Here is a 25184-nt window from a genome sequence, read left to right as displayed (position 1 = left end):
ACTAGAACCAGCCCTCTAATAACCCACTAGTACATCAACTAGAACCAGCTGACCAGCCCTCTAATAACCCACTAGTACATCAACTAGAACCAGCCCTCTAATAACCCACTAGTACATCAACTAGAACCAGCCCTCTAATAACCCACTAGTACATCAACTAGAACCAGCCCTCTAATAACCCACTAGTACATCAACTAGAACCAGCCCTCTAATAACCCACTAGTACATCAACTAGAACCAGCCCTCTAATAACCCACTAGTACATCAACTAGAACCAGCCCTCTAATAACCCACTAGTACATCAACTAGAACCAGCCCTCTAATAACCCACTAGTACATCAACTAGAACCAGCCCTCTAATAACCCACTAGTACATCAACTAGAACCAGCCCTCTAATAACCCACTAGTACATCAACTAGAACCAGCCCTCTAATAACCCACTAGTACATCAACTAGAACCAGCCCTCTAATAACCCACTAGTACATCAACTAGAACCAGCCCTCTAATAACCCACTAGTACATCAACTAGGACCAGCCCTCTAATAACCCACTAGTACATCAATTAGAACCAGCCCTCTAATAACCCACTAGTACATCAACTAGAACCAGCCCTCTAATAACCCACTAGTACATCAACTAGAACCAGCCCTCTAATAACCCACTAGTACATCAACTAGAACCAGCCCTCTAATAACCCACTAGTACATCAACTAGAACCAGCCCTCTAATAACCCACTAGTACATCAACTAGAACCAGCCCTCTAATAACCCACTAGTACATCAACTAGAACTAGCCCTCTACTAACCCACTAGTACATCAACTAGAACCAGCCCTCTAATAACCCACTAGTACATCAACTAGGACCAGCCCTCTAATAACCCACTAGTACATCAACTAGGACCAGCCCTCTAATAACCCACTAGTACATCAACTAGAACCAGCCCTCTAATAACCCACTAGTACATCAACTAGGACCAGCCCTCTAATAACCCACTAGTACATCAACTAGGACCAGCCCTCTAATAACCCACTAGTACATCAACTAGGACCAGCCCTCTAATAACCCACTAGTACATCAACTAGAACCAGCCCTCTAATAACCCACTAGTAAATCAACTAGAACCAGTCCTCTAATAACCCACTAGTACATCAACTAGAACCAGCCCTCTAATAACCCACTAGTACATCAACTAGAACCAGCCCTCTAATAACCCACTAGTACATCAACTAGAACCAGCCCTCTAATAACCCACTAGAACATCAACTAGAACCAGCCCTCTAATAACCCACTAGTACATCAACTAGAACCAGCCCTCTAATAACCCACTAGTACATCAACTAGGACCAGCCCTCTAATAACCCACTAGTACATCAACTAGGACCAGCCCTCTAATAACCCACTAGTACATCAACTAGGACCAGCCCTCTAATAACCCACTAGTACATCAACTAGAACCAGCCCTCTAATAACCCACTAGTAAATCAACTAGAACCAGTCCTCTAATAACCCACTAGTACATCAACTAGAACCAGCCCTCTAATAACCCACTAGTACATCAACTAGAACCAGCCCTCTAATAACCCACTAGTACATCAACTAGAACCAGCCCTCTAATAACCCACTAGAACATCAACTAGAACCAGCCCTCTAATAACCCACTAGTACATCAACTAGAACCAGCCCTCTAATAACCCACTAGTAAATCAACTAGAACCAGCCCTCTAATAACCCACTAGTACATCAACTAGAACCAGCCCTCTAATAACCCACTAGTACATCAACTAGAACCAGCCCTCTAATAACCCACTAGTACATCAACTAGAACCAGCCCTCTAATAACCCACTAGTACATCAACTAGAACCAGCCCTCTAATAACCCACTAGTACATCAACTAGAACCAGCCCTCTAATAACCCACTAGTACATCAACTAGAACCAGCCCTCTAATAACCCACTAGTACATCAACTAGAACCAGCCCTCTAATAACCCACTAGTACATCAACTAGAACCAGCCCTCTAATAACCCACTAGTACATCAACTAGAACCAGCCCTCTAATAACCCACTAGTACATCAACTAGAACCAGCCCTCTAATAACCCACTAGTACATCAACTAGAACCAGCCCTCTAATAACCCACTAGTACATCAACTAGGACCAGCCCTCTAATAACCCACTAGTACATCAACTAGGACCAGCCCTCTAATAACCCACTAGTACATCAACTAGGACCAGCCCTCTAATAACCCACTAGTACATCAACTAGGACCAGTCCTCTAATAACCCACTAGTACATCAACTAGAACCAGCCCTCTAATAACCCACTAGTACATCAACTAGAACCAGCCCTCTAATAACCCACTAGTACATCAACTAGAACCAGCCCTCTAATAACCCACTAGTACATCAACTAGAACCAGCCCTCTAATAACCCACTAGTACATCAACTAGAACCAGCCCTCTAATAACCCACTAGTACATCAACTAGAACCAGCCCTCTAATACCCCACTAGTACATCAACTAGGACCAGCCCTCTAATAACCCACTAGTACATCAACTAGAACCAGCCCTCTAATAACCCACTAGTACATCAACTAGAACCAGCCCTCTAATAACCCACTAGTACATCAACTAGAACCAGCCCTCTAATAACCCACTAGTACATCAACTAGAACCAGCCCTCTAATAACCCACTAGTACATCAACTAGAACCAGCCCTCTAATAACCTACTAGTACATCAACTAGAACCAGCCCTCTAATAACCCACTAGTACATCAACTAGGACCAGCCCTCTAATAACCCACTAGTACATCAACTAGAACCAGCCCTCTAATAACCCACTAGTACATCAACTAGAACCAGCCCTCTAATAACCCACTAGTACATCAACTAGAACCAGCCCTCTAATAACCCACTAGAACATCAACTAGAACCAGCCCTCTAATAACCCACTAGTACATCAACTAGAACCAGTCCTCTAATAACCCACTAGTACATCAACTAGAACCAGCCCTCTAATAACCCACTAGAACATCAACTAGAACCAGCCCTCTAATAACCCACTAGTACATCAACTAGAACCAGTCCTCTAATAACCCACTAGTACATCAACTAGGACCAGCCCTCTAATAACCCACTAGTACATCAACTAGGACCAGCCCTCTAATAACCCACTAGTACATCAACTAGAACCAGCCCTCTAATAACCCACTAGTACATCAACTAGAACCAGCCCTCTAATAACCCACTAGTACATCAACTAGAACCAGCCCTCTAATAACCCACTAGAACATCAACTAGAACCAGCCCTCTAATAACCCACTAGTACATCAACTAGAACCAGTCCTCTAATAACCCACTAGTACATCAACTAGAACCAGCCCTCTAATAACCCACTAGTACATCAACTGGAACCAGCCCTCTAATAACCCACTAGTACATCAACTGGAACCAGCCCTCTAATAACCCACTAGTACATCAACTAGAACCAGCCCTCTAATAACCCACTAGTACATCAACTAGAACCAGCCCTCTAATAACCCACTAGTACATCAACTAGAACCAGCTGACCAACCCTCTAATAACCCACTAGTACATCAACTAGGACCAGCCCTCTAATAACCCACTAGTACATCAACTAGAACCAGCCCTCTAATAACCCACTAGTACATCAACTAGAACCAGCCCTCTAATAACCCACTAGTACATCAACTAGAACCAGCCCTCTAATAACCCACTAGTACATCAACTAGAACCAGCCCTCTAATAACCCACTAGTACATCAACTAGAACCAGCCCTCTAATAACCCACTAGTACATCAACTAGAACCAGCCCTCTAATAACCCACTAGTACATCAACTAGGACCAGCCCTCTAATAACCCACTAGTACATCAACTAGGACCAGCCCTCTAATAACCCACTAGTACATCAACTAGGACCAGCCCTCTAATAACCCACTAGTACATCAACTAGGACCAGCTGACCAGCCCTCTAATAACCCACTAGTACATCAACTAGGACCAGCTGACCAGCCCTCTAATAACCCACTAGTACATCAACTAGAACCAGCCCTCTAATAACCCACTAGTACATCAACTAGAACCAGCCCTCTAATAACCCACTAGAACATCAACTAGAACCAGTCCTCTAATAACCCACTAGTACATCAACTAGAACCAGCCCTCTAATAACCCACTAGTACATCAACTAGAACCAGCCCTCTAATAACCCACTAGTACATCAACTAGAACCAGCCCTCTAATAACCCACTAGTACATCAACTAGGACCAGCCCTCTAATAACCCACTAGTACATCAACTAGAACCAGCCCTCTAATAACCCACTAGTACATCAACTAGGACCAGCCCTCTAATAACCCACTAGTACATCAACTAGAACCAGCCCTCTAATAACCCACTAGTACATCAACTAGAACACGCCCTCTAATAACCCACTAGTACATCAACTAGAACCAGCCCTCTAATAACCCACTAGTACATCAACTAGAACCAGCCCTCTAATAACCCACTAGTACATCAACTAGGACCAGCCCTCTAATAACCCACTAGTACATCAACTACAACCAGCCCTCTAATAACCCACTAGTACATCAACTAGAACCAGCCCTCTAATAACCCACTAGTACATCAACTAGAACCAGCCCTCTAATAACCCACTAGTACATCAACTAGAACCAGCCCTCTAATAACCCACTAGTACATCAACTAGAACCAGCCCTCTAATAACCCACTAGTACATCAACTAGAACCAGCCCTCTAATAACCCACTAGTACATCAACTAGGACCAGCCCTCTAATAACCCACTAGTACATCAACTAGAACCAGCCCTCTAATAACCCACTAGTACATCAACTAGGACCAGCCCTCTAATAACCCACTAGTACATCAACTAGAACCAGCCCTCTAATAACCCACTAGTACATCAACTAGGACCAGCCCTCTAATAACCCACTAGTACATCAACTAGAACCAGCCCTCTAATAACCCACTAGTACATCCACTAGAACCAGCTGACCACCTCCTAATGTCCAGATGTGTCTGCATAGCCCAGATCTTGATGTAATTCAGGAAGTAACCTCCTAATGTCCAGATGTGTCTGCATAGCCCAGATCTTGATGTAATTCAGGAAGTAACCTCCTAATGTCCAGATGTGTCTGCATAGCCCATATCTTGATCTAATTCAGGAAGTAACCTCCTAATGTCCAGATGTGTCTGCATAGCCCAGATCTTGATGTAATCCAGGAACTAACCTCCTAATGTCCAGATGTGTCTGCATAGCCCAGATCTTGATCTAATTCAGGAAGTAACCTCCTAATGTCCAGATGTGTCTGCATAGCCCAGATCTTGATGTAATTCAGATCAGGAAGTAACCTCCTAATGTCCAGATGTGTCTGCATAGCCCAGATCTTGATGTAATTCAGGAAGTAACCTCCTAGTGTTCAGATGCATCAACCTAAGTCCTTTGTGTGTTGTGTGTGTTGTGTGTGGGTGTGTGTTGTGTGTGTGTGTGTGTGTGTGTGTGTGGTGTGTGTGTGTGTGGTGGTGTGTGTGTAGACCCCAGCTAGTCCCAGTGATCTTGGACATCAGTGGCTTCGCAGCCATCCAGGAGTCTCCTCGGAGAGTCACCGCGGCAACATCGTGTCACGTTCTGAAGCGCCCCCCGGCCGTGGGGGGATACGTTAGCGTGACGGACCAGACAGGAAACCGCGTCTACCTCCGACAGACAGACGACCTGAGGGGAAAGGTAAACTATCAGCCAATCACTGAACTGCACCTGATCCACCAATCACCTCTCTCTCTCTGTCTACCTTATTTATTGTGTCTTATAGGACCCCAATCACCTCTCTCTCTCTGTCTACCTTATTTACTGTGTCTTATAGGACCCCAATCACCTCTCTCTCTCTCTCTGTCTACCTTATTTACTGTGTCTTATAGGACCCCAATCACCTCTCTCTCTCTCTGTCTACCTTATTTACTGTGTCTTATAGGACCCCAATCACCTCTCTCTCTGTCTACCTTATTTACTGTGTCTTATAGGACCCCAATCACCTCTCTCTCTCTCTGTCTACCTTATTTACTCTGTCTTATAGGACCCCAATCACCTCTCTCTCTCTCTCTCTGTCTACCTTATTTACTGTGTCTTATAGGACCCCAATCACCTCTCTGTCTCTGTCTACCTTATTTACTGTGTCTTATAGGACCCCAATCACCTCTCTCTCTCTGTCTACCTTATTTACTGTGTCTTATAGGACCCCAATCACCTCTCTCTCTGTCTACCTTATTTACTGTGTCTTATAGGACCCCAATCACCTCTCTCTCTCTGTCTACCTTATTTACTGTGTCTTATAGGACCCCAATCACCTCTCTCTCTCTGTCTACCTTATTTACTGTGTCTTATAGGACCCCAATCACCTCTCTCTCTCTGTCTACCTTATTTACTGTGTCTTATAGGACCCCAATCACCTCTTTCTCTCTGTCTACCTTATTTACTGTGTCTTATAGGACCCCAATCACCTCTCTCTCTCTGTCTACCTTATTTACTGTGTCTTATAGGACCCCAATCACCTCTCTCTCTCTGTCTACCTTATTTACTGTGTCTTATAGGACCCCAATCACCTCTCTCTCTCTGTCTACCTTATTTACTGTGTCTTATAGGACCCCAATCACCTCTCTCTCTCTCTCTGTCTACCTTATTTACTGTGTCTTATAGGACCCCAATCACCTCTCTCTCTGTCTACTTTATTTACTGTGTCTTATAGGACCCCAATCACCTCTCTCTCTCTCTGTCTACCTTATTTACTGTGTCTTATAGGACCCCAATCACCTCTCTCTCTCTGTCTACCTTATTTACTGTGTCTTATAGGACCCCAATCACCTCTCTCTCTCTCTCTGTCTACCTTATTTACTGTGTCTTATAGGACCCCAATCACCTCTCTCTCTCTCTCTGTCTACCTTATTTACTGTGTCTTATAGGACCCCAATCACCTCTCTCTCTCTGTCTACCTTATTTACTGTGTCTTATAGGACCCCAATCACCTCTCTCTCTCTGTCTACCTTATTTACTGTGTCTTATAGGACCCCAATCACCTCTCTGTCTACCTTATTTACTGTGTCTTATAGGACCCCAATCACCTCTCTCTCTCTGTCTACCTTATTTACTGTGTCTTATAGGACCCCAATCACCTCTCTCTCTCTGTCTACCTTATTTACTGTGTCTTATAGGACCCCAATCACCTCTCTCTCTCTGTCTACCTTATTTACTGTGTCTTATAGGACCCCAATCACCTCTCTCTCTCTCTCTGTCTACCTTATTTACTGTGTCTTATAGGACCCCAATCACCTCTCTCTCTCTCTGTCTACCTTATTTACTGTGTCTTATAGGACCCCAATCACCTCTCTCTCTCTCTCTGTCTACCTTATTTACTGTGTCTTATAGGACCCCAATCACCTCTCTCTCTCTGTCTATCTTATTTACTGTGTCTTATAGGACCCCAATCACCTCTCTCACTCTGTCTACCTTATTTACTGTGTCTTATAGGACCCCAATCACCTCTCTCTCACTCTGTCTACCTTATTTACTGTGTCTTATAGGACCCCAATCACCTCTCTCTCTCTGTCTACCTTATTTACTGTGTCTTATAGGACCCCAATCACCTCTCTCTCTCTCTCTGTCTACCTTATTTACTGTGTCTTATAGGACCCCAATCACCTCTCTCTCTCTCTCTGTCTACCTTATTTACTGTGTCTTATAGGACCCCAATCACCTCTCTCTCTCTCTCTGTCTACCTTATTTACTGTGTCTTATAGGACCCCAATCACCTCTCTCTCTCTCTCTGTCTACCTTATTTACTGTGTCTTATAGGACCCCAATCACCTCTCTCTCTCTCTCTGTCTACCTTATTTACTGTGTCTTATAGGACCCCAATCACCTCTCTCTCTCTCTCTGTCTACCTTATTTACTGTGTCTTATAGGACCCCAATCACCTCTCTCTCTCTGTCTACCTTATTTACTGTGTCTTATAGGACCCCAATCACCTCTCTCTCTCTGTCTACCTTATTTACTGTGTCTTATAGGACCCCAATCACCTCTCTGTCTACCTTATTTACTGTGTCTTATAGGACCCCAATCACCTCTCTCTCTCTGTCTACCTTATTTACTGTGTCTTATAGGACCCCAATCACCTCTCTCTCTCTGTCTACCTTATTTACTGTGTCTTATAGGACCCCAATCACCTCTCTCTCTCTGTCTACCTTATTTACTGTGTCTTATAGGACCCCAATCACCTCTCTCTCTCTCTCTGTCTACCTTATTTACTGTGTCTTATAGGACCCCAATCACCTCTCTCTCTCTCTGTCTACCTTATTTACTGTGTCTTATAGGACCCCAATCACCTCTCTCTCTCTGTCTACCTTATTTACTGTGTCTTATAGGACCCCAATCACCTCTCTCTCTCTGTCTACCTTATTTACTGTGTCTTATAGGACCCCAATCACCTCTCTCTCTCTGTCTACCTTATTTACTGTGTCTTATAGGACCCCAATCACCTCTCTCTCTCTCTCTGTCTACCTTATTTACTGTCTCTTATAGGACCCCAATCACCTCTCTCTCTCTCTCTGTCTACCTTATTTACTGTGTCTTATAGGACCCCAATCACCTCTCTCTCTCTGTCTACCTTATTTACTGTGTCTTATAGGTCCCCAATCAACTCTCTCTGTCTCTGTCTACCTTATTTACTGTGTCTTATAGGACCCTAATCACCTCTCTCTCTGTCTGTCTACCTTATTTACTGTGTCTTATAGGACCCCAATCACCTCTCTCTCTCTGTCTACCTTATTTACTGTGTCTTATAGGACCCCAATCACCTCTCTCTCTCTGTCTACCTTATTTACTGTGTCTTATAGGCTGTGAACCCCAGTGCTTTTCGTAGCTCCCATAATGCATTGGGTTTGCTGGCTGTTCCCATCGAGATACTGAGAGAACAGGTGGCTGAGAAGGTGAGTACACACACCCACACACACACACACACACACACACACGGTCTTGTACAGCTAACCTTGTGGGGACACTCAATTAATTTTCCCTAAACCTAACTCGTACTCTTAACCTAATCCTAACCTTAACCCAGAAACGTAACCCTAGCTCCTAACCCTTAACCTAATCCTAACCTTAACCCAGAAACGTAACCCTGGCTCCTAACCCTTAACCTAATCCTAACCTTAACCCAGAAACGTAACCCTGGCTCCTAACCCTTAACCTAATCCTAACCTTAACCCAGAAACGTAACCCTAGCTCCTAACCCTTAACCTAATCCTAACCTTAACCCAGAAACGTAACCCTAGCTCCTAACCCTTAACCTAATCCTAACCTTAACCCAGAAACGTAACCCTAGCTCCTAACCCTTAACCTAATCCTAACCTTAACCCAGAAACGTAACCCTAGCTCCTAACCCTTAACCTAATCCTAACCTTAACCCAGAAACGTAACCCTGGCTCCTAACCCTTAACCTAATCCTAACCTTAACCCAGAAACGTAACCCTAGCTCCTAACCCTTAACCTAATCCTAACCTTAACCCAGAAACGTAACCCTAGCTCCTAACCCTTAACCTAATCCTAACCTTAACCCAGAAACGTAACCCTAGCTCCTAACCCTTAACCTAATCCTAACCTTAACCCAGAAACGTAACCCTAGCTCCTAACCCTTAACCTAATCCTAACCTTAACCCAGAAACGTAACCCTAGCTCCTAACCCTTAACCTAATCCTAACCTTAACCCAGAAACGTAACCCTAGCTCCTAACCCTTAACCTAATCCTAACCTTAACCCAGAAACGTAACCCTAGCTCCTAACCCTTAACCTAATCCTAACCTTAACCCAGAAACGTAACCCTAGCTCCTAACCCTTAACCTAATCCTAACCTTAACCCAGAAACGTAACCCTAGCTCCTAACCCTTAACCTAATCCTAACCTTAACCCAGAAACGTAACCCTAGCTCCTAACCCTTAACCTAATCCTAATCCTAACCCAGAAACGTAACCCTAGCTCCTAACCCTTAACCTAATCCTAACCTTAACCCAGAAACGTAACCCTAGCCCCTAACCCTTAACCTAATCCTAACCTTAACCCAGAAACGTAACCCTAGCACCTAACCCTTAACCTAATCCTAACCTTAACCCAGAAACGTAACCCTGGCTCCTAACCCTTAACCTAATCCTAACCTTAACCCAGAAACCTAACCCTAGCTCCTAACCCTTAACCTAATCCTAACCTTAACCCAGAAACGTAACCCTAGCTCCTAACCCTTAACCTAATCCTAACCTTAACCCAGAAACGTAACCCTTAACCTAATCCTAACCTAATCCTAACCTTAACCCAGAAACGTAACCCTAGCTCCTAACCCTTAACCTAATCCTAACCTTAACCCAGAAACGTAACCCTAGCTCCTAACCCTTAACCTAATCCTAACCTTAACCCAGAAACGTAACCCTTAACCTAATCCTAACCTAATCCTAACCTTAACCCAGAAACGTAACCCTAGCTCCTAACCCTTAACCTAATCCTAACCTTAACCCAGAAACGTAACCCTAGCTCCTAACCCTTAACCTAATCCTAACCTTAACCCAGAAACGTAACCCTAGCTCCTAACCCTTAACCTAATCCTAACCTTAACCCAGAAACGTAACCCTAGCTCCTAACCCTTAACCTAATCCTAACCTTAACCCAGAAACGTAACCCTTAACCTAATCCTAACCTTAACCCAATGGCATTCGACCTTATGGGGAATAACAAAATGTTCCCAGTTGGTCAAATTTGATTTTTTTTACTATTCTTGTGGGTTCTTCTGGTCTTCAAGTTAAACACGTCCACACACACACTTCTCAAAATCTAGAGCTGACTGTTTCTGACTGAGCTGACTGACTGAGCTGACTGTTTCTGACTGACTGAGCTGACTGAGCTGACTGTTTCTGACTGTTTCTGACTGACTGAGCTGACTGTTTCTGACTGACTGAGCTGACTGTTTCTGACTGTTTCTGACTGACTGAGCTGACTGTTTCTGACTGACTGAGCTGACTGTTTCTGACTGAGCTGACTGTTTCTGACTGAGCTGACTGTTTCTGACTGAGCTGACTGTTTCTGACTGACTGAGCTGACTGTTTCTGACTGACTGTTTCCGACTGGGCTGACTGTTTCCGACTGAGCTGACTGTTTCCGACTGAGCTGACTGTTTCCGACTGAGCTGACTGTTTCTGACTGACTGAGCTGACTGTTTCTGACTGACTGAGCTGACTGTTTCTGACTGACTGAGCTGACTGTTTCTGACTGACTGAGCTGACTGTTTCTGACTGACTGAGCTGACTGTTTCTGACTGACTGAGCTGACTGTTTCTGACTGACTGAGCTGACTGTTTCTGACTGACTGAGCTGACTGTTTCTGACTGACTGAGCTGACTGTTTCTGACTGACTGAGCTGACTGTTTCTGTTTGACTGTTTCCGTTTGACTGTTTCCGACTGGGCTGACTGTTTCCGACTGACTGAGCTGACTGTTTCTGACTGACTGAGCTGACTGTTTCTGACTGACTGAGCTGACTGTTTCTGACTGAGCTGACTGTTTCTGACTGAGCTGACTGTTGCTGACTGTTTCTGATTGACTGAACTGACTGTTTCTGACTGTTTCTGACTGACTGAGCTGACTGTTTCTGACTGACTGTTTCTGACTGAGCTGACTGTTTCTGACTGAGCTGACTGTTTCTGACTGTTTCTGACTGACTGAGCTGACTGTTTCTGACTGTTTCTGACTGACTGAGCTGACTGTTTCTGACTGACTGAGCTGACTGTTTCTGACTGAGCTGACTGTTTCTGACTGAGCTGACTGTTTCTGACTGAGCTGACTGTTTCTGACTGAGCTGACTGTTTCTGACTGAGCTGACTGTTTCCGACTGAGCTGACTGTTCCCGACTGAGCTGACTGTTTCTGACTGTTTCTGACTGACTGTTTCTGACTGTTTCTGACTGAGCTGACTGTTTCTAACTGAGCTGACTGTTTCTGCAGCGACATCGCCAAGTGGTGGAGGAATCTCAGCGCCTAACAGAGCTACTCAACAGGTAGACGTGTGTGTGTGTGTGTGTGTGTGTGTGTGTGTGTGTGTGTGTGTGTGTGTGTGTGTGTATATATACAGTACCAATCTAAAGTTTGGACACCTACTCATTCAAGGGTTTTTCTACATTGTAGATTAACAGTGAAGACATCAACATAATGAAATAACCTATATGGAATCATGTAGTAAATGAAAAAGTGTTAAACAAATCAAAATATATTTGAGATTCTTCAAAGTAACAACCCTTTACCATTTGCCTTGATGACAGCTTTGCACAGTATTGGCATTCTCTCAACCAGCTTCACCTGGAATACTTTTCCAACAGTCTTGAATGAGTTCCCACATATGCTGAGCACTTGTTGGCTGCTTTTCCTTCACTCTGCGGTCCAACTCATCCCAAACCATCTCAATTGGGTTGAGATCGGGTTAATGTGGAGGCCAGGTCATCTGATGCAGCACTCCATCACTCTCCTTCTTGGTCAAACAGCCCTTACACAGCCTGGAGGTGTGTTGGGTCATTGTCCTGTTGAAAAACAAATGATAGTCCCACTAAGCGCAAACCAGATGGGACGGCGTATCGCTGCAGAATGCTGTGGTAGCCATGCTGGTTAAGTGTGCCTTGAATTCTAAATAAATCACTGACAGTGTCACCAGCAAAGCACCATAACACCTCCTCCTCCTCCTCCATGCTTCACGGTGGGAACCACACATGCAGAGATCATCTGTTCACCTACTCTGCGTCTCACAAAGACACGGCAGTTGGAACCAAAAATCACAAATTTGGACTCATCAGACCATAGGACAGATTTCCACCGGTCTAATGTCCATTGCTCGTATTTCTTGGCCTAAGCAAGTCTCTTCTTATTATTGGTGTCCTTTAGTAGTGGTTTCTTTGCAGCAATTCAACCATGAAGGCCTGATTCACACAGTCTCCTCTGAACAGTTGATGTTGAGATGTGTCTGTTCCTTGAACTCTGAAGCATTTATTTGGGCTGCAATTTCTGAGGCTGGTAACTAATGAACTTATCCTCTGCAGCAGAGGTAACTCTGGGTCTTCTTTTCCTGTGGCGGTCCTCATGAGAGCCAGTTTCATCATAGTGCTTGATGGTTTTTGCGACTGCACTTGAAGAAACTTTCAAAGTTCTTGAAATTTTCCGTATTGACTGACCTTCTTGTCTTAAAGTAATGATGGACTGTCGTTTCTCCTTGCTTATTTGAGCTGTTCTTGCCATAATATGGACTATGGTCTTTTACCAAGTAGGGCTATCTTCTGTATACCTTAAAGCATTAAGAGGGAAAGAAATTCCACATTAACTTTTAACAAGGCACACCTGTTAATTGAAATGCATTCCAGGTGACTACATCATGAAGCTGGTTGAGAGAATGTCAAGATTCTGCAAAGCTGTCACCAAGGCAAAGGGTGGCTACTTTGAAGAATCTCAAATATAGAATATATTTTGATTTGTTTCACATTTTTTTGGTTACTACGTGATTCCATGTGTGTTATTTCATAGTTTTGATGTCTACACTGTTTCTCTACAATGTAGAAAATAGTAAAAATAAAGAAAAACCCTTGAATGAGTAGGTGTGTCCAAACTGTTGACTGGTACTGTGTATATATACACGAGCACACCCATATGGTAGATATTGTCATTTCTGTACATTATTACTTGTTTATAGCATAAACGTGTTTGTGTGTGTGTGTGTGTGTTCAGTCAAGTGGATGAAGAGTTTGGAGAGCTGGACGGCGGACAGAGAGAAGAGGGGGATCGAGAGGAAGAGGAGGAATCTTCTCGTCTCTGGGTGGATCAGTTTGCTCCTCAACACTACACTGAACTACTCAGCGACGACGTGAGTGGTGGAGGTTGGAGAACATGACTGGTGGAGGTTGGAGAACATGACTGGTGGAGGTTGGAGAACATGACTGGTGGAGGTTGGAGAACATGACTGGTGGAGGTTGGAGAACATGACTTGTGGAGGTTGGGGAACGGGACTGGTGGAGGTTGGAGAACATGACTGGTGGAGGTTGGAGAACATGACTGGTGGAGGTTGGGGAACATGACTGGTGGAGGTTGGAGAACATGACTGGTGGAGGTTGGAGAACATGACTGGTGGAGGTTGGAGAACATGACTGGTGGAGGTTGGAGAACATGACTGGTGGAGGTTGGAGAACATGACTGGTGGAGGTTGGAGAACATGACTGGTGGAGGTTGGAGAACATGACTGGTGGAGGTTGGAAAACATGACTGGTGGAGGTTGGAGAACATGACTGGTGGAGGTTGGAGAACATGACTGGTGGAGGTTGGAGAACATGACTGGTGGAGGTTGGAGAACATGACTGGTGGAGGTTGGAGAACATGACTGGTGGAGGTTGGAGAACATGACTGGTGGAGGTTGGAGAACATGACTGGTGGAGGTTGGAGAACATGACTGGTGGAGGTTGGAGAACATGACTGGTGGAGGTTGGAGAACATGACTGGTGGAGGTTGGAGAACATGACTGGTGGAGGTTGGAAAACATGACTGGTGGAGGTTGGGGAACGGGACTGGTGGAGGTTGGAGAACATGACTGGTGGAGGTTGGAGAACATGACTGGTGGAGGTTGGAGAACATGACTGGTGGAGGTTGGAGAACATGACTGGTGGAGGTTGGAGAACATGACTGGTGGAGGTTGGAGAACATGACTGGTGGAGGTTGGAGAACATGACTGGTGGAGGTTGGAGAACATGACTGGTGGAGGTTGGAGAACATGACTGGTGGAGGTTGGAGAACATGACTGGTGGAGGTTGGAGAACATGACTGGTGGAGGTTGGAGAACATGACTGGTGGAGGTCGGAGACTGGTGGAGGTCGGAGACTGGTGGAGGTCGGAGACTGGTGGAGGTCGGAGACTGGTGGAGGTTGGAGAACATGACTGGTGGAGGTTGGGGAACATGACTGGTGGAGGTTGGAGAACATGACTGGTGGAGGTTGGAGAACATGACTGGTGGAGGTTGGAGAACATGACTGGTGGAGGTTGGAGAACATGACTGGTGGAGGTTGGGGAACATGACTGGTGGAGGTTGGGGAACATGACTGGTGGAGGTTGGAGAACATGACTGGTGGAGGTTGGAGAACATGACTGGTGGAGGTTGGAGAACGGGACTGGTGGAGGTTGGAGAACATGACTGGGGGAGGTTGGAGAACGTGACTGGTGGAGGTTGGAGAACGTGACTGGTGGAGGTTGGAGAACGTGACTGGTGGAGGTTGGAGAACGTGACTGGGGGAGGTTGGAGAACATGACTGGTGGAGGTTGGAGAACATGACTGGTGGAGGTTGGAGAACATGACTGGTGGAGGTTGGAGAACATGACTGGTGGAGGTTGGAGAACATGACCGGTGGAGGTTGGAGAACATGACCGGTGGAGGTTGGGGAACATGACCGGTGGAGGTTGGGGAACATGACCGGTGGAGGTTGGGGAACATGACCGGTGGAGGTTGGAGAACATGACTGGTGGAGGTTGGAGAACATGACTGGTGGAGGTTGGAGAACATGACTGGTGGAGGTTGGAGAACATGACTGGTGGAGGTTGGAGAACATGACTGGTGGAGGTTGGAGAACATGACTGGTGGAGGTTGGAGAACATGACTGGTGGAGGTTGGAGAACATGACTGGTGGAGGTTGGGGAACATGACTGGTAGAGGTTGGGGAACATGACTGGTGGAGGTTGGAGACTGGTGGAGGTTGGAGAACATGACTGGTGGAGGTTGGGGAACGGGACTGGTGGAGGTTGGAGAACATGACTGGTGGAGGTTGGAAAACATGACTGGTGGAGGTTGGAGAACATGACTGGTGGAGGTTGGAGAACATGACTGGTGGAGGTTGGAGAACATGACTGGTGGAGGTTGGAGAACATGACTGGTGGAGGTTGGAGAACATGACTGGTGGAGGTTGGAGAACATGACTGGTGGAGGTTGGAGAACATGACTGGTGGAGGTTGGAGAACATGACTGGTGGAGGTTGGAGAACATGACTGGTGGAGGTTGGAGAACATGACTGGTGGAGGTTGGAGAACATGACTGGTGGAGGTTGGAAAACATGACTGGTGGAGGTTGGGGAACGGGACTGGTGGAGGTTGGGGAACGGGACTGGTGGAGGTTGGAGAACATGACTGGTGGAGGTTGGAGAACATGACTGGTGGAGGTTGGAGAACATGACTGGTGGAGGTTGGAGAACATGACTGGTGGAGGTTGGAGAACATGACTGGTGGAGGTTGGAGAACATGACTGGTGGAGGTTGGAGAACATGACTGGTGGAGGTTGGAGAACATGACTGGTGGAGGTTGGAGAACATGACTGGTGGAGGTTGGAGAACATGACTGGTGGAGGTTGGAGAACATGACTGGTGGAGGTCGGAGACTGGTGGAGGTCGGAGACTGGTGGAGGTCGGAGACTGGTGGAGGTCGGAGACTGGTGGAGGTTGGAGAACATGACTGGTGGAGGTTGGAGAACATGACTGGTGGAGGTTGGGGAACGGGACTGGTGGAGGTTGGAGAACATGACTGGTGGAGGTTGGAGAACATGACTGGTGGAGGTTGGAGAACATGACTGGTGGAGGTTGGAGAACATGACTGGTGGAGGTTGGGGAACATGACTGGTGGAGGTTGGGGAACATGACTGGTGGAGGTTGGAGAACATGACTGGTGGAGGTTGGAGAACATGACTGGTGGAGGTTGGAGAACGGGACTGGTGGAGGTTGGAGAACGTGACTGGGGGAGGTTGGAGAACGTGACTGGGGGAGGTTGGAGAACGTGACTGGTGGAGGTTGGAGAACGTGACTGGTGGAGGTTGGAGAACGTGACTGGGGGAGGTTGGAGAACATGACTGGTGGAGGTTGGAGAACATGACTGGTGGAGGTTGGAGAACATGACTGGTGGAGGTTGGAGAACATGACTGGTGGAGGTTGGAGAACATGACCGGTGGAGGTTGGAGAACATGACCGGTGGAGGTTGGGGAACATGACCGGTGGAGGTTGGGGAACATGACCGGTGGAGGTTGGAGAACATGACTGGTGGAGGTTGGAGAACATGACTGGTGGAGGTTGGAGAACATGACTGGTGGAGGTTGGAGAACATGACTGGTGGAGGTTGGAGAACATGACTGGTGGAGGTTGGAGAACATGACTGGTGGAGGTTGGAGAACATGACTGGTGGAGGTTGGAGAACATGACTGGTGGAGGTTGGAGAACATGACTGGTGGAGGTTGGGGAACATGACTGGTAGAGGTTGGGGAACATGACTGGTGGAGGTTGGAGACTGGTGGAGGTTGGAGAACATGACTGGTGGAGGTTGGGGAACGGGACTGGTGGAGGTTGGAGAACATGACTGGTGGAGGTTGGGGAACGGGACTGGTGGAGGTTGGGGAACATGACTGGTGGAGGTTGGGGAACATGACTGGTGGAGGTTGAAGAACATGACTGGTGGAGGTTGGAGACTGGTGGAGGTTGGAGAACATGACTGGTGGAGGTTGGAGAACGGGACTGGTGGAGGTTGGAGAACATGACTGGTGGAGGTTGGAGAACATGACTGGTGGAGGTTGGAGAACATGACTGGTGGAGGTTGGAGAACATGACTGGTGGAGGTTGGAGAACATGACTGGTGGAGGTTGGAGAACATGACTGGTGGAGGTTGGAGAACATGACTGGTGGAGGTTGGAGAACATGACTGGTGGAGGTTGGAGAACATGACTGGTGGAGGTTGGAGAACATGACTGGTGGAGGTTGGAGAACATGACTGGTGGAGGTTGGAGAACATGACTGGTGGAGGTTGGAGAACATGACTGGTGGAGGTTGGAGAACATGACTGGTGGAGGTTGGAGAACATGACTGGTGGAGGTTGGGGAACGGGACTGGTGGAGGTTGGGGAACGGGACTGGTGGAGGTTGGGGAACGGGACTGGTGGAGGTTGGAGAACATGACTGGTGGAGGTTGGAGAACATGACTGGTGGAGGTTGGAGAACATCACTGGTGGAGGTTGGAGACTGGTGGAGGTTGGAGACTGGTGGAGGTTGGAGACTGGTGGAGGTTGGAGACTGGTGGAGGTTGGAGACTGGTGGAGGTTGGAGAACATGACTGGTGGAGGTTGGTGAACATGACTGGTGGAGGTTGGAGAACATGACTGGTGGAGGTTGGGGAACGGGACTGGTGGAGGTTGGAGAACATGACTGGTGGAGGTTGGAAAACATGACTGGTGGAGGTTGGAGAACATGACTGGTGGAGGTTGGAGAACATGACTGGTGGAGGTTGGAGAACATGACTGGTGGAGGTTGGAGAACATGACTGGTGGAGGTTGGAGAACATGACTGGTGGAGGTTGGAGAACATGACTGGTGGAGGTTGGAGAACATGACTGGTGGAGGTTGGAGAACATGACTGGTGGAGGTTGGAGAACATGACTGGTGGAGGTTGGAGAACATGACTGGTGGAGGTTGGAGAACATGACTGGTGGAGGTTGGAAAACATGACTGGTGGAGGTTGGGGAACGGGACTGGTGGAGGTTGGAGAACATGACTGGTGGAGGTTGGAGAACATGACTGGTGGAGGTTGGAGAACATGACTGGTGGAGGTTGGAGAACATGACTGGTGGAGGTTGGAGAACATGACTGGTGGAGGTTGGAGAACATGACTGGTGGAGGTTGGAGAACATGACTGGTGGAGGTTGGAGAACATGACTGGTGGAGGTTGGAGAACATGACTGGTGGAGGTTGGAGAACATGACTGGTGGAGGTTGGAGAACATGACTGGTGGAGGTTGGAGAACATGACTGGTGGAGGTCGGAGACTGGTGGAGGTCGGAGACTGGTGGAGGTCGGAGACTGGTGGAGGTCGGAGACTGGTGGAGGTCGGAGAACATGACTGGTGGAGGTTGGAGAACATGACTGGTGGAGGTTGGGGAACGGGACTGGTGGAGGTTGGAGAACATGACTGGTGGAGGTTGGAGAACATGACTGGTGGAGGTTGGAGAACATGACTGGTGGAGGTTGGAGAACATGACTGGTGGAGGTTGGGGAACATGACTGGTGGAGGTTGGGGAACATGACTGGTGGAGGTTGGAGAACATGACTGGTGGAGGTTGGAGAACATGACTGGTGGAGGTTGGAGAACGGGACTGGTGGAGGTTGGAGAACGTGACTGGGGGAGGTTGGAGAACGTGACTGGGGGAGGTTGGAGAACGTGACTGGTGGAGGTTGGAGAACGTGACTGGTGGAGGTTGGAGAACGTGACTGGGGGAGGTTGGAGAACATGACTGGTGGAGGTTGGGGAACATGACTGGTAGAGGTTGGGGAACATGACTGGTGGAGGTTGGAGACTGGTGGAGGTTGGAGAACATGACTGGTGGAGGTTGGGGAACGGGACTGGTGGAGGTTGGAGAACATGACTGGTGGAGGTTGGGGAACGGGACTGGTGGAGGTTGGGGAACATGACTGGTGGAGGTTGGGGAACATGACTGGTGGAGGTTGAAGAACATGACTGGTGGAGGTTGGAGACTGGTGGAGGTTGGAGAACATGACTGGTGGAGGTTGGAGAACGGGACTGGTGGAGGTTGGAGAACATGACTGGTGGAGGTTGGAGAACATGACTGGTGGAGGTTGGAGAACATGACTGGTGGAGGTTGGAGAACATGACTGGTGGAGGTTGGAGAACATGACTGGTGGAGGTTGGAGAACATGACTGGTGGAGGTTGGAGAACATGACTGGTGGAGGTTGGAGAACATGACTGGTGGAGGTTGGAGAACATGACTGGTGGAGGTTGGAGAACATGACTGGTGGAGGTTGGAGAACATGACTGGTGGAGGTTGGAGAACATGACTGGTGGAGGTTGGAGAACATGACTGGTGGAGGTTGGAGAACATGACTGGTGGAGGTTGGGGAACGGGACTGGTGGAGGTTGGGGAACGGGACTGGTGGAGGTTGGGGAACGGGACTGGTGGAGGTTGGAGAACATGACTGGTGGAGGTTGGAGAACATGACTGGTGGAGGTTGGAGAACATCACTGGTGGAGGTTGGAGACTGGTGGAGGTTGGAGACTGGTGGAGGTTGGAGACTGGTGGAGGTTGGAGACTGGTGGAGGTTGGAGACTGGTGGAGGTTGGAGAACATGACTGGTGGAGGTTGGTGAACATGACTGGTGGAGGTTGGAGAACATGACTGGTGGAGGTTGGGGAACGGGACTGGTGGAGGTTGGAGAACATGACTGGTGGAGGTTGGAAAACATGACTGGTGGAGGTTGGAGAACATGACTGGTGGAGGTTGGAGAACATGACTGGTGGAGGTTGGAGAACATGACTGGTGGAGGTTGGAGAACATGACTGGTGGAGGTTGGAGAACATGACTGGTGGAGGTTGGAGAACATGACTGGTGGAGGTTGGAGAACATGACTGGTGGAGGTTGGAGAACATGACTGGTGGAGGTTGGAGAACATGACTGGTGGAGGTTGGAGAACATGACTGGTGGAGGTTGGAGAACATGACTGGTGGAGGTTGGAAAACATGACTGGTGGAGGTTGGGGAACGGGACTGGTGGAGGTTGGAGAACATGACTGGTGGAGGTTGGAGAACATGACTGGTGGAGGTTGGAGAACATGACTGGTGGAGGTTGGAGAACATGACTGGTGGAGGTTGGAGAACATGACTGGTGGAGGTTGGAGAACATGACTGGTGGAGGTTGGAGAACATGACTGGTGGAGGTTGGAGAACATGACTGGTGGAGGTTGGAGAACATGACTGGTGGAGGTTGGAGAACATGACTGGTGGAGGTTGGAGAACATGACTGGTGGAGGTTGGAGAACATGACTGGTGGAGGTCGGAGACTGGTGGAGGTCGGAGACTGGTGGAGGTCGGAGACTGGTGGAGGTCGGAGACTGGTGGAGGTCGGAGAACATGACTGGTGGAGGTTGGAGAACATGACTGGTGGAGGTTGGGGAACGGGACTGGTGGAGGTTGGAGAACATGACTGGTGGAGGTTGGAGAACATGACTGGTGGAGGTTGGAGAACATGACTGGTGGAGGTTGGAGAACATGACTGGTGGAGGTTGGGGAACATGACTGGTGGAGGTTGGGGAACATGACTGGTGGAGGTTGGAGAACATGACTGGTGGAGGTTGGAGAACATGACTGGTGGAGGTTGGAGAACGGGACTGGTGGAGGTTGGAGAACGTGACTGGGGGAGGTTGGAGAACGTGACTGGGGGAGGTTGGAGAACGTGACTGGTGGAGGTTGGAGAACGTGACTGGTGGAGGTTGGAGAACGTGACTGGGGGAGGTTGGAGAACATGACTGGTGGAGGTTGGAGAACATGACTGGTGGAGGTTGGAGAACATGACTGGTGGAGGTTGGAGAACATGACTGGTGGAGGTTGGAGAACATGACCGGTGGAGGTTGGAGAACATGACCGGTGGAGGTTGGGGAACATGACCGGTGGAGGTTGGGGAACATGACCGGTGGAGGTTGGAGAACATGACTGGTGGAGGTTGGAGAACATGACTGGTGGAGGTTGGAGAACATGACTGGTGGAGGTTGGAGAACATGACTGGTGGAGGTTGGAGAACATGACTGGTGGAGGTTGGAGAACATGACTGGTGGAGGTTGGAGAACATGACTGGTGGAGGTTGGAGAACATGACTGGTGGAGGTTGGAGAACATGACTGGTGGAGGTTGGGGAACATGACTGGTAGAGGTTGGGGAACATGACTGGTGGAGGTTGGAGACTGGTGGAGGTTGGAGAACATGACTGGTGGAGGTTGGGGAACGGGACTGGTGGAGGTTGGAGAACATGACTGGTGGAGGTTGGGGAACGGGACTGGTGGAGGTTGGGGAACATGACTGGTGGAGGTTGGGGAACATGACTGGTGGAGGTTGAAGAACATGACTGGTGGAGGTTGGAGACTGGTGGAGGTTGGAGAACATGACTGGTGGAGGTTGGAGAACGGGACTGGTGGAGGTTGGAGAACATGACTGGTGGAGGTTGGAGAACATGACTGGTGGAGGTTGGAGAACATGACTGGTGGAGGTTGGAGAACATGACTGGTGGAGGTTGGAGAACATGACTGGTGGAGGTTGGAGAACATGACTGGTGGAGGTTGGAGAACATGACTGGTGGAGGTTGGAGAACATGACTGGTGGAGGTTGGAGAACATGACTGGTGGAGGTTGGAGAACATGACTGGTGGAGGTTGGAGAACATGACTGGTGGAGGTTGGAGAACATGACTGGTGGAGGTTGGAGAACATGACTGGTGGAGGTTGGAGAACATGACTGGTGGAGGTTGGAGAACATGACTGGTGGAGGTTGGGGAACGGGACTGGTGGAGGTTGGGGAACGGGACTGGTGGAGGTTGGGGAACGGGACTGGTGGAGGTTGGAGAACATGACTGGTGGAGGTTGGAGAACATGACTGGTGGAGGTTGGAGAACATCACTGGTGGAGGTTGGAGACTGGTGGAGGTTGGAGACTGGTGGAGGTTGGAGACTGGTGGAGGTTGGAGACTGGTGGAGGTTGGAGACTGGTGGAGGTTGGAGAACATGACTGGTGGAGGTTGGTGAACATGACTGGTGGAGGTTGGAGAACATGACTGGTGGAGGTTGGGGAACGGGACTGGTGGAGGTTGGAGAACATGACTGGTGGAGGTTGGGGAACGGGACTGGTGGAGGTTGGGGAACATGACTGGTGGAGGTTGGGGAACATGACTGGTGGAGGTTGAAGAACATGACTGGTGGAGGTTGGAGACTGGTGGAGGTTGGAGAACATGACTGGTGGAGGTTGGAGAACGGGACTGGTGGAGGTTGGAGAACATGACTGGTGGAGGTTGGAGAACATGACTGGTGGAGGTTGGAGAACATGACTGGTGGAGGTTGGAGAACATGACTGGTGGAGGTTGGAGAACATGACTGGTGGAGGTTGGAGAACATGACTGGTGGAGGTTGGAGAACATGACTGGTGGAGGTTGGAGAACATGACTGGTGGAGGTTGGAGAACATGACTGGTGGAGGTTGGAGAACATGACTGGTGGAGGTTGGAGAACATGACTGGTGGAGGTTGGAGAACATGACTGGTGGAGGTTGGGGAACATGACTGGTGGAGGTTGGGGAACATGACTGGTGGAGGTTGGAGACTGGTGGAGGTTGGAGAACATGACTGGTGGAGGTTGGGGAACGGGACTGGTGGAGGTTGGAGACATGACTGGTGGAGGTTGGGGAACGGGACTGGTGGAGGTTGGGGAACATGACTGGTGGAGGTTGGGGAACATGACTGGTGGAGGTTGAAGAACATGACTGGTGGAGGTTGGAGACTGGTGGAGGTTGGAGAACATGACTGGTGGAGGTTGGGGAACGGGACTGGTGGAGGTTGGAGAACATGACTGGTGGAGGTTGGGGAACGGGACTGGTGGAGGTTGGGGAACGGGACTGGTGGAGGTTGGGGAACGGGACTGGTGGAGGTTGGAGAACATGACTGGTGGAGGTTGGAGAACATGACTGGTGGAGGTTGGGGAACATGACTGGTGGAGGTTGGGGAACGGGACTGGTGGAGGTTGGAGAACATGACTGGTGGAGGTTGGAGAACATGACTGGTGGAGGTTGGAGAACATGACTGGTGGAGGTTGGAGAACATGACTGGTGGAGGTTGGAGAACATGACTGGTGGAGGTTGGAGAACATGACTGGTGGAGGTTGGAGAACATCACTGGTGGAGGTTGGAGACTGGTGGAGGTTGGAGACTGGTGGAGGTTGGAGACTGGTGGAGGTTGGAGACTGGTGGAGGTTGGAGACTGGTGGAGGTTGGAGAACATGACTGGTGGAGGTTGGTGAACATGACTGGTGGAGGTTGGAGAACATGACTGGTGGAGGTAGGGGAACGGGACTGGTGGAGGTAGGGGAACGGGACTGGTGGAGGTTGGGGAACGGGACTGGTGGAGGTTGGATAACATGACTGGTGGAGGTTGGAGACTGGTGGAGGTTGGGGAACGGGACTGGTGGAGGTTGGAGACTGGTGGAGGTTGGAGAACATGACTGGTGGAGGTTGGAGAACGTGACTGGTGGAGGTTGGAGAACATGACTGGTGGAGGTTGGAGAACATGACTGGTGGAGGTTGGAGAACATGACTGGTGGAGGTTGGAGAACGTGAGGTTGGGGAACGGGAGGTTGGGGGACGGGACTGGTGGAGGTTGGAGAACGTGACTGGTGGAGGTTGGAGAACATGACTGGTGGAGGTTGGGGAACGGGACTGGTGGAGGTTGGAGAACATGACTGGTGGAGGTTGGAGAACATGACTGGTGGAGGTTGGAGAACATGACTGGTGGAGGTTGAAGAACATGACTGGTGGAGGTTGGAGAACATGACTGGTGGAGGTTGGAGAACATGACTGGTGGAGGTTGGAGAACATGACTGGTGGAGGTTGGAGAACATGACTGGTGGAGGTTGGGGAACATGACTGGTGGAGGTTGGAGAACATGACTGGTGGAGGTTGGAGAACATGACTGGTGGAGGTTGGAGAACATGACTGGTGGAGGTTGGAGAACATGACTGGTGGAGGTTGGAGAACATGACTGGTGGAGGTTGGAGAACATGACTGGTGGAGGTTGGAGAACATGACTGGTGGAGGTTGGAGAACATGACTGGTGGAGGTTGGGGAACGGGACTGGTGGAGGTTGGGGAACATGACTGGTGGAGGTTGGAGAACGTGACTGGTGGAGGTTGGAGAACGTGACTGGTGGAGGTTGGAGAACGTGACTGGTGGAGGTTGGAGACTGGTGGAGGTTGGGGAACATGACTGGTGGAGGTTGGAGACTGGTGGAGGTTGGGGAACGGGACTGGTGGAGGTTGGAGAACGGGACTGGTGGAGGTTGGAGAACATGACTGGTGGAGGTTGGAGACTGGTGGAGGTTGGGGAACATGACTGGTGGAGGTTGGAGAATATGACTGGTGGAGGTTGGAGACTGTGTGTGTGTGTAGTTCACCAACCGCTGTCTGCTGAAGTGGCTGAAGCTGTGGGACCAGGTTGTATAATGTGTGTGTGTGTGTGTATAATGTGTGTGTGTGTGT

General features: G+C 48.8%; 1 protein-coding gene across 2 annotated transcripts in view; it reads left to right on the top strand.

The window, feature by feature from the left end:
- The window catches only part of LOC129847389 (chromosome transmission fidelity protein 18 homolog), a gene marked incomplete at its 3' end in the record, with an annotated part of 54611 nt that overhangs the window by 12316 nt on the left and 17111 nt on the right, over positions 1-25184 (top strand). The window contains 5 exon segments of one of the 2 annotated variants that reach the window (XM_055915163.1): positions 5583-5772; positions 8931-9023; positions 12076-12128; positions 13837-13972; positions 25095-25139. In XM_055915163.1, the coding sequence (XP_055771138.1) occupies positions 5583-5772; positions 8931-9023; positions 12076-12128; positions 13837-13972; positions 25095-25139 (517 nt within the window). 2 annotated transcript variants of the gene reach the window in all.

The sequence above is a fragment of the Salvelinus fontinalis genome, unplaced genomic scaffold, assembly GCF_029448725.1.
Source record: "Salvelinus fontinalis isolate EN_2023a unplaced genomic scaffold, ASM2944872v1 scaffold_0818, whole genome shotgun sequence".
Classification (NCBI taxonomy): Eukaryota; Metazoa; Chordata; class Actinopteri; order Salmoniformes; family Salmonidae; genus Salvelinus; species Salvelinus fontinalis.
This window is presented reverse-complemented; position numbering and strand designations above follow the sequence as displayed.